Source organism: Megascapheus bottae, chromosome 28 (assembly GCF_031878675.1).
Source record: "Megascapheus bottae isolate mThoBot1 chromosome 28, mThoBot2.hap1, whole genome shotgun sequence".
Classification (NCBI taxonomy): Eukaryota; Metazoa; Chordata; class Mammalia; order Rodentia; family Geomyidae; genus Megascapheus; species Megascapheus bottae.
The window spans coordinates 8,539,073-8,549,481 of NC_143536.1; the positions used below are offsets into that span (position 1 = coordinate 8,539,073).

Genomic DNA, 10,409 nt, shown 5'->3' on the forward strand with positions numbered 1-10,409 from the left:
CAGCACCTGGAAATTTTTTATAATGATTAAATTGTTCTTAAAGTCAATGTTGTCTCAGATAGTAGCTACCAGGCACATATGGTTGTTGACCAATTAGGATGCGGCTAGTCTATTTGTGAAATCTATTTGATTTCATTCTAATATAGGAAGTATTTTTTGTGCATCAAACCTAAGGCCTTGGCCCTTCTAAGGACAAAAACTATTACTATACCCTCAGCCTTCCAACTTCCATGTGGGGCTAGTGGCTACTGTATTTGACAGCTTCCTTCAGGTCTCTGAATAGTCACAGGATGAGGGTGATGATGTCATTTAACAGATACATTTTTTTTTGTCAGTCCTGGGCTTGAGCTCAGGGCCTGAGCACTGTCCTTGGGTTTTCTCAAGGCTAGAGCTCTACCACTTGAGCCTCAGCACCACTTCCAGCGTTTTTCTATGTATGTGGTATCAAGGAATCGAACCCGGGTCTTCATGCATGCTAGGCAAGCACTTTAACCACTAGGCCAAACTCCTGGCCCAGATACAAACATTTGTAGGTTGCATTTGTTGACCTGTCCCTGCGCAGTACAGGTCTTACCTTACATGGATGGTGTACAAAGGCCCTTTGAAGTAAGTACAGGGCTTAACCTATACTATAGATAAGGAGACTGGGACTCAGAGCAGAGATGTGACCTGCCCCAAATGCTATAGCTAGGAAGTAGCTTTGTCTTTGAGACTGTCTGTCTCTAAGGCCCAAGGTCTTGTTCCTTACCTGAGGGGAAACAGTAGAGGGAAAACGACTATGTAGCTACTTCATCCCATGTGACATAGCAGATTGGTACACACAGCTTCCCTGCCACACCAGTGGGCATCGTGAGTACTAGTGCAGCTCATATCACCTAGACACACTCTTCTTTGCATAGGGCAAAGGACACAAAAGTGTGTGAGCCAAAGACACCCAGCCACTGGGCGCAGGCATACTATGAACAGGTGCCTGGCTTTGCTACTCCGTGAGTTTTGGGAATTCAAGAAGTCTAAAAGAGGGAGGTAGGCACTGATGGTTCATATTTGTAATCCTATCTACACACAAGACTGATTTGAGGATCATGGTTTGAAGCCAGCCCAAGAAGAAAAATCTATAAGATTCTTGTAAATGGCCAGAAGTGGAGCTGTGGCTCAAATGGAAAACTATAGCCATAAGGGGAGAAGAGGAAAAAAAAAAAAAGCTCAGAGACAATACCTAGGCTCTGAGTTCAAGCCCTAGGACCAGCCGGAAGTGGTGCTGAGGCTCAAGTGGTAGAGCTCTAGCCTTGAGAAAGCCCAAGGACAGTGCTCAGGCTCTGAGTTCAAGCCCAGGACTGGCAAAAAAAAAAATTACAAGTGGAGCTGTGGCTTAAGTGGTAGAACACTAGCCTTGAGCACAAAGAGGCTCAGGGAAGGCATCTAGGCCTTAAGTTTGAACCCTACACCCAACAATAATAACAAAAAGCCAAGGGGGAATGCCAGGCTCTGAGTTCAAGCCCCACTACCAACACCAAAAAATAACAAAATATTTTTTTTGCTAGTTCTGGGACTTGAACTCAGGGCCTGGCACTATCCATGAGCTTTCTGAAGGCTAGCATTCTACCACTTGAGCCTCAGCACCACTTCTGGCTTTTTTGTGTGTATGTAGTACTAAGGAATCGAACCCAGTTGCTTCAGACATGTTAGGCTAGTGCTCTACCACTAGGCTACTCTCCTGGCCCAGAATTATTAAGTTTTTGGAACATGTGATCCCTTCTGGAGACAGGAATGACATATTTTTGCACCACTGCTTCAGAGACCTTTGAAATGAAGGCCTCTTGCTGCAGCCAGATGAGAATCCCTGAGGGCGGAGTCCTCCTCCCCTCAGCTGCAAATACAGTCTGGGACCCTGGGAGCTTGCAGTCTGCTTGCTCACACCCCCTTTTCAAAATCAGCACCCCTTTCCTTCCTACTCCATTCTCAGATTTCCTGGTACTGGGGTCCCTCTTCTGGGGCCAGTGTAGAGTGGGTAGACAGCCAGTTCTCACTACCCTGGCCACCTTGGCTGGAACGGCCTGTGTGCACAGCAGAGCCACTTTGCAAGCTCACTAGGCTGTGCCTACAGCTCTGTGTTTACCATCCGGGTGCCCACACCTGTCTTGTCTTCTCTCTGCCCCAAGGCAGAGAGCTAAAACATTGTGAGCCAGTTTGGAAACCTAACCATGTCCAGTTGGTCACCTATATTCATTCTGTGCCAGCTGGCTGCCTCCTGGGCAGCCCTGGGGCCATGGCAATCACCATCCGGAGCCTGCCCCATGCTTCCGCTAGGTCTGCTCTTTGGAGATTTCTTTGCCATCTGCTTTGACGCCTGGCTCAGGGTTTCCTTGGCCCGGCCGGAGGCTAATGTGATTTGGACCCTGGCAGCTACCAGAGGCACTAGTGGCCTCCAGGGTCGTATACCATGTCTTGTGACAGGACAAGGTGTGAAGATGGGGCCAAGGTGGGGAGGTGGGGTGCTGCCCAGGAAGCAGGGTGCACCCCCACTTCGTCTCACATCTGCTGGCTCTTCCTTCCTCCCTCTGGAGCTGCCTATGTGGTTCCTGCCTTCTCTCCCCCTGCAGCACCTCTCCTGCCATTATCTTGCAGGCTTCTGCTGCCTGGCTTCTCCTGGTGCCATTGGGTGACATTCTCTTCTCTCTGTGGTGACCTCCTCCAGTCCTGTTTTCTTTACAGATTTTGCTTCTGGACCAGCCCTGTGTCTGACCCATTCTTGCGTCTGGGATAAAGGGGAAGGGTCTGGGTCCTTGGGATATAAAGAGCAAAGGAGCCTCAGTTTCCATGTGGACCAGGGAACCACACTGTCTCTCTTCAAGGACAGTCCAGACAAACATCTCCATTCCCATCACCTTCCATCCAGTGTCTCCATTGATGGAATTTTGTGACTCCTGGTCATCCTGCACTGCTAACAACATGTTCTTTCATTTCAGGACAGATCACTGCGACCAGAGGAGATCGAAGGTAAAATTTGGCCCTTGGGAAAGGGAGGTATGAGAGGGAAACTGGTGGGAAAAGAGGCAGAGACACTTGGGGCTTCAGGGAAGCAGGATCCCTGCCCTGGTGCCAGCCATGAAAGAGTGAGCCTGAGGTAAATGAGAGGCCCTGGAATCCTGGGGTCTCCAGGGGCTATGTCTCCAAGCTGGCTGGCCCTAGGCTACCTTTGCTCCCAGATGCTCTGCTTGTCCTGCCTCCAACTACTTAAGCTTGTATTTGCTTCCCCAGAGCTCCGAGAGGCCTTCCGAGAATTCGACAAGGACAAAGATGGTTATATCAACTGCCGGGACCTGGGGAACTGCATGCGTACCATGGGCTACATGCCGACCGAGATGGAGCTCATCGAGCTGTCTCAGCAGATCAACATGAACCGTGAGTCCCTCTGCAGACCCCTCCTTCCTTGTCAGACAGGCCTGAGGGCAAATGTTGTACCCTCTTCTTCCAGCTCTGTGCTCTCAGTTTCCTCACCTATAAAAGGAGAATGGAGCACAGGAAGTTAATTAGGAGGTAGCTTTTGTTTTCTGTCAGTCCTGGAACTTGAACTCAGGACCTGGACACTGTCCTTGAGCTTTCTCAAGGCTAGCACTCTACCACTTGAACCACAACACCACTTTCAGCTTCTTCTGTGTATGTGGTACCAAGGAATCAAGCCCAGGGCTTCATGCATGCTAGGCAAGCACTCTACCAGTAGGCCACACTCCCAACCTAGAAAGATTGTTTTTTTAACATTCCCACAGCTAGCTGGCTTATAGTAAGAAATGACAAGAAAGAACCAGATGTTGGTGGTTAATCCCTGTAATCCTAGCTATTCAGGAGACTAAGATCAGAGGACTGCAGTTCAAAACCATCCTGGGCAGGAAAGTCTGTAAGGCTCTTTGTCTTTAATTAACTTCCAGAAAACTAGAAGTGGAGCTGTAGTTCAAAGTGGTAAAGCACTGGTCTCGAGCTCAGAATAGTGTCCAAGCCCTGAGTTCAAGCCCCACAACCAACAACAACAAGAAAAAAGAAAACTGAGCAGAATAATGCTTTATGGTTTGTTTGTGTGTGTGCGTGTGCGTGTGTGTGTGTGTGTGTGTGTGTGTGTGTGTGTGTTTTCTTTTTTTATATTTATGTATGTATTTTTTGGTGCCAGGATTTAAACTCAGGGTCTTATGCTCACTTTGCTTGCTTGCTTGGCTGATACTCTACCCTTTCAACCAAGCTTCCAGCCTGGCTTTTTTCTTGATTTTGATAATGGACTCTTATGAACTTCTCTGCCCGGGCTGACTTCAAATCAAGATCCTTCTGAATCTCAACCTCAAATATCTAGGATTATAGGCATAAGCCATCATCACCTAGCTGTTTTTTTTTTTCTTGTCAGTACTGCTGTTTTCTATTTCAATCTGTGTTCTCCTGATACAAGGATCTAGATACAGGTATTTGTTTTGTTGGGGGGTGGGGTGGGGAAAGCACTGGAATGGAGGAGGAAGTGAGGTAAGGAAGGACAAGAGCAGACATAGGGTAAACTCACTGACCAGGTTCCTGTGTAGGCGGCTGGAGTCTGAGTGTTCTGGGGAGCTCCAGGAGGTGATGGGGAACCCTCTTAAGCCCACCTACTCCTCCAGCAGGGTGTTCTTCCCTGCTACTGGCACAACAGTCCCGGGATGACATCTGTTGTCAGCAGGCAGGTGGATGCCAGCCCTCTGGCTCTCCCACTAACTGAGAGCCACTTGGAAGTTGGGTTTGTGTTTTTACAGCAAGGTGAAGCCTGGGACGTGGCTTGGGACAGCCAGACACTCAAACTTTCACTTTCTGTGTGTGGTCCTGGGGCTTGAACTCGGGGCCTAGGCTCTATATTTGAGCCTCTCTGTGCTCAAGATGAATGCTCTACCACTTGAGCCACAGTGCCATTTCCAGCTTTTTCTGTTTATGTGGTACGAAGGAATTAAACCCAGGTCTTCATGCATGCTAGGCAAACACTCTACCACTAAGCCACATTGCCAGCCTTTCTATTTTTTTTTCTTTTTTTTTTTTTTTTTGGTCTTTTTGTTGGTTACGGGGTTTGGACTCAGGGCCTCAGTACTGTCCATGAACTTTTTCACTCAAAGCTAGCATTCTACCACTTTGAGCCACAGCACTACTTCCAGAATTCTTATTTATTTTGGTACTTATACTAGAGCATGGACTCAAGGCCTAGGTACTGTCCCTTAGGGGTTTTTTTTTTTTTTTTTTTTGCTTATGTCTGACATTCTACTACTTGAGCCACACCTCCACTTCTGGCTTTTCAGTGATTAATCAAAATTGAGTCTCACAACCTTTTCTTCTTGGGCTGGCTTTGAACCATGATCCCCAGATCTCAGCCTCCTAAGCAGCTAGGATTACAGGTAAGAACCACCAGTAGTGCCAGGCCATCTCTGAAATTCTTTGCCTGGCTCTCTGAACCCAGTGTTTCTTTCTCCTACTCTATCTTCACTTCCTGACATATTCCCTTATTTAACCCCTGCCCGTTCCTTTGAACCATGGTTTTGTTTTTGGGTTTTTTTGGCAGTCCTGGGCTTGAGCTCAGGGCCTGAGCCCTGTCCTTGGACTTTCTCAAGGCTAGAGCTCTACCACTTGAGCCTCAGCACCACTTCTGGCTTTTTTCTATGTATGTGGTGCCGAGGAATCAAACCCAGGTCTTCGTGCATGCTAGGCAAGCACTCTGCCACTAGGCCAAACTCCCGGCCCTGAACCATGGTTTGATGAACCATCTGTCTCTAGTCACCTCTTTGCCCTCATATGGCTTAATGATGATTAATACCTTAGACCTAGATAAAGGAGAATAAAAAGATGTTGGCAGTCCTCAACTAACAAACGCTTATCTGAAGGTAGAGGTCGGGTGGGTTGAGCGTGATCGAGCCCCTTCCTCTTGCTTCAGTGGGAGGCCATGTGGATTTTGATGACTTTGTGGAGCTAATGGGACCTAAACTCCTGGCGGAGACAGCAGATATGATTGGAGTAAAGGAACTGCGGGATGCCTTTCGAGAGGTGAGTAATAGGTAAGCACAGGTAGGTTGGGCAAGCTGTTAAGAGTTCCATTCTCCAGATGGCTGCTTGATAAGAAGCCCCAGCTCTGGGTCCCACACCAGGGAGGGAATTAGAATGGAGCAAGGAGTTGAGGGAAGGGGGACATTGAAGAAAAGCTCACCCTTGGATCGACTACTAACAGTAAGCTGCCATACTGTAAGCTACCTTGCTCTCCTTCCTGCTCACTCTAGTTTGACACCAATGGTGATGGGGAGATAAGCACCAGTGAATTGCGAGAGGCTATGAGGAAGCTTCTGGGGCACCAGGTGGGACACCGAGACATAGAAGAAATTATCCGAGATGTAGATCTCAATGGAGATGGACGAGTGGACTTCGAAGGTAGGTAGAGCTTGAAAGTGAGAGGCGAGCCAGCAGTGGCCATCCGTGGAGCTCTCCAATGGTGTATCTGCCACGTGATCAATTCAACCCAACTATTACCCTGCTTTCCTTCCTCTTATCCTTCTACTGAATACCTTACCAACCCATCCATCTATCTATACATGCATCACTCCATTCACCCATCCATCCATCAACTCATCCATCCATCCACCCTGCCAGCCAGCCATTCATCCCTCCATCCTAGCCCATCCCACCTTATCTATCTGTCCATCCACCCAAACAGTGGGCTTTACTGCACTTCAGGTTTACCCCTTTTCTCCACATCATCCCTCTACTGTTGGTTACAGTTGTCTCACTTGAAATTTTAAAGAAGAGGAACCTTGTTTCCTTTAAGCTTCTGCTACCTGACTGATCATCTGGTACATAGCCAATATTCAGTACAGGTTTCTTAAAAAGGAGTCAACAGGCCAGGAGCATAGCCTGGTGTAGAGTGCTTGCCTATCATGCAGGAAGACCCGGGTTTGATTCCTCAGTACCACATACACACAAAAAAGCTGGAAGTTCTGCTGTGGCCCAAGTGGCAGGGTATTAGCCTTGAGCAAAAGGTATCCAACTACAGTGCCCAGGCCCTGAGTTCAAGCCCCAGGACAAAAAAAAAAGGAATCAATAATGATCATAGTAGTCACCATTTCCTATGCACTTCCTATGCCAGTTATTACACTAAATAGCTTTACATGCCTTTGTGTTGTGTACTTTTCATAATGATTCTGTAGATTGTACTGTGTTTACTCCATCTTACTGAGAAATAAAATAATGTGTAAGTTTGAATATTAGATGGGTGGCTGGTGGCTTATACCTATAATCCTAGCTACTCAAGAGGTTGAGATTTGAGGATTGCAGTTTGAAACCAGCCTGGGCAAAAAAGTCCCTAAGTCTCTTATCTCCAATTAACTGGAACAATGGACCAAGTGGTAGAGTACTAGCCTTGGACAAAAAAGTTCAGGGACAAGCCAGGCGCGGTGGCTCATGCCTATAATCTTAGCTACTCAGGAGGCTGAGATCTGAGAATTTGCAGTTCAAAGCCAGCCCAGGCACTAAAGTCCATGAGACTCTTATCTCCAATTAACCACTAGAAAACTGGAAGTGGCACTACAGCTCAAGTGGTAGAGTGCTAGCCTTGAGCTGAAGAGCTCAGGGACAGTGACCAGGCCCCATGACCGACAACAAAACAAAACTTATAAAAGGGTCTCAGTGGTAGAATGCTTGTCAGGTGTGCACAGAGCTGTGCCACTCTGGTATGTGATCTTCCTGGTGGCGGAGGTTGTGCAAGTGAGTGTGAGTGCAGAAAATCTAGTATTTCCCAATCAGTTTTGCTATGAAACTAAAATAGTTCTTAAAATCAGTCTGAGCCAGGCACGGTGGCTTATGCCTGTAATCCTAACTACTCAGGAGACTGAGATCTGAGGATCAAGGTTCAAAGCCAGCCCAGGCACAAAAGGACCTGAGACTCTTATCTCCAGTTAACCTCCAGGAAAGGGGAAATGGGGCTTGACTCAAGGGTAGGGTGGTATCCTTGAGCTGAAGAGCTCAGGGACAATGCCCAGACAGAGTTCAAGCCCCATGACTCACAAAAAAAAAAAAAGAAAGAAATCAGTCTTGAACACTGGGAGCTAATGGCTTGCACTTGCAATTCCAACTATCCTGGAGGCTCAGATCTGAGGATTGTGCTTCAAAGCCAGCCTGAGCAGGAAAGTCCATGAGACTCTTATATCCAATTAACCACCAGAAAACTGGAAGTAGTGCTGTGGCTTAAAGTGGTAGCTCACTAGCCTTGAGCAAAAAGAGCTCAGGGACAGCACCCAGGCCCTGAGTTCAAGCCCCACAACTGACAGCAACAAAAAAAGAGAGAGTCTTGGAGGTCTTGGAACTGGGTGCTAGTGCCCTAATCTCAGGTGGCTGAGATTTGAGGATCTAGGTTTGAAGCCATTCTGAGAAGACAAATCCAGGAAAATCCAATTCACCCTAGAAATCTGGAAATGGAGGTAGAACTTCAGCCTTGAGTGGAAAGGCTAAGGAAGAGTGTAAGGCTTTTAGTTCAAGCCCTAGTACTACATATATATATATATATATATATATATATATATATATATATATAGAGAGAGAGAGAGAGAGAGAGAGAGAGAGAGAGAGAGAGAGAGAGAGAGTGTTTAGGAAAATGAGACCAATTATAGAAAAACTGAGAGGACAGGGAAGGTGGGAAAGAGGGAGAGACAGCACGACAACCATCTGCATGTTGAAAATGAAGTCTAGTAAGCTGGAACAGATGGGGGTAGAGCACAGAAGGGGAAAGTAAGAAATGTCAGGACACTGGACAGCGCCCATGTTGGAGCGGAGGTCCGAATGAATGCATGTTAGAAGCAGTGGCTGCCGGGTGGAAGAAGGGTTGAGGGGCAGAGTGGACCAGGGAGACTGGACCCACTCGGGGCAATGGCAGTAGGGAAGGCGGCTGGACCCTGACTGCTGCCACCTCCTGTCACCTCCCAGAGTTTGTGCGAATGATGTCCCGCTGAGGCCTTGAGGGCCCCTCCAGGACTGCCAAGCCCCCACAGGTGGGGCGAAGAGGAGCAGGAGCTTGCCTCGCCCCGCTGTCGCCGCCGAGAGCCCAGGATGCACTGGCGGAAGGGGCCTGCCTGCACTCTGGGGAGGTCCCCGCCCCGGACCCCCACCCCTCCGCACTGTGAAAGACTCACAACTCCTGCAACTGGAAAGGGGGCACCGCCGCCGAGGAGGCCACAGTGCCAAGCCGGCAGAGGTCATGTCAGGCGCCAAGTGCCATGTGCCCAGCCTGCTGCTGGCTGGGTGGGCTGGGGAGCCTGCCAGCAGACCCCACACAGCATGTCTGCCCCGGGCAGAGCCTCTTGCTGCCCTCCTTAGCTCTATGCCTGTCCCAGCTCGCCTCAGCCCTGTCAACTCAGAACCAATAAACACATTTCCAAGAGAATGGCAACCAACTGGGGATGATCTTTGCTTCTGTGTGTGTGTGTGTGTACGCCTGATGATGGTGCTGGGATTGAACTCAGGGCCTCAAGCTCCCACTTCTTTTTTTTTTTTTTTTGCCAGTCTTGGGCTTCGGCTCAGGGCCTGAGCACTGTCCTTGGACTTTCTCAAGGCTAGAGCTCTACCATTTGAGCCTCAGCACCACTTCTGGCTTTTTTCTATGTATGTGGTACCGAGGAATCGAACCCAGGTCTTCATGCATGCTAGGCAAGCACTTTAACCACTAGGCCAAACTCCCGGCCCCAAGCTCCCACTTCTTTTTTCTTTTTCTTTTTCTTTTTTTTGGCCATTCTGAGGCCGAGCACTGTCCTTGGGCTTTTTCAAGGCTAGAGCTCTACCACTTAAGCCACAGCACCACTTCTGGCTTTTTTCTATGTATGTATGTACTGAGGAATCAAAGCCCGGTCTTCATGCATGCTAGGCAAGCACTCTACCTCTAGGCCAAACTCCTGGACCCAAGCTCTCTTATTCACCCGAGACTGACGTTCTCCTATTTGATCCCAGCTCTACTTCTAGCCTTTTGGTGGCTAATTGGAGGGAAGAGTCTCACTAACTTTTCTACCTGGATTGGCTTCAAATCATAGTCCTCAGTTCTCAGCCTCCTGAAAAGCTGACAGACAAAAGCCCCCACTTTGCTTCTTGACTCTGGTTAAGTGGTGCACTGGATATAACACTGGCACACCAGAACTGGCTGGCCTTTCCTGTACCCTGCATGCATTTATTGAGTGCCCTACTCAGTAATAGGCCTTGCTCCTTCCAAAACCTGGTGCCTCTCACTAGGAGAGAGATAAGGGGAGGGGAGTGCTGGGGAAACATCTTGGAGGGCTGGACCACTTCCTGATTTGCTCTTGCTCCATAATGGTCAGGGAGACAGATGTGACACAAACACATCTGTGTGTGACCTTCAAGCAGGGTAGAATGAGGAGGCCTGATTGCTC

At 48.4% G+C, this 10,409-nt stretch overlaps 1 protein-coding gene across 3 annotated transcripts in view; it reads left to right on the forward strand.

Annotated features, from left to right (window-relative positions):
- The window catches only part of Cabp1 (calcium binding protein 1), a 28,494-nt gene extending 19,078 nt beyond the window's left edge, over nucleotides 1-9,416 (forward strand). For all 3 annotated transcript variants that reach the window (XM_090320273.1, XM_090320274.1, XM_090320275.1), the window contains 5 exons: nucleotides 2,967-2,997; nucleotides 3,259-3,402; nucleotides 5,927-6,036; nucleotides 6,267-6,414; nucleotides 8,959-9,416. In XM_090320273.1, the coding sequence (XP_090176399.1) occupies nucleotides 2,967-2,997; nucleotides 3,259-3,402; nucleotides 5,927-6,036; nucleotides 6,267-6,414; nucleotides 8,959-8,984 (459 nt within the window). In that variant the 3' untranslated portion in view covers nucleotides 8,985-9,416. The remainder of the gene's footprint in view (nucleotides 1-2,966; nucleotides 2,998-3,258; nucleotides 3,403-5,926; nucleotides 6,037-6,266; nucleotides 6,415-8,958) is intronic.
- Nucleotides 9,417-10,409: the final 993 nt, after the last annotated feature.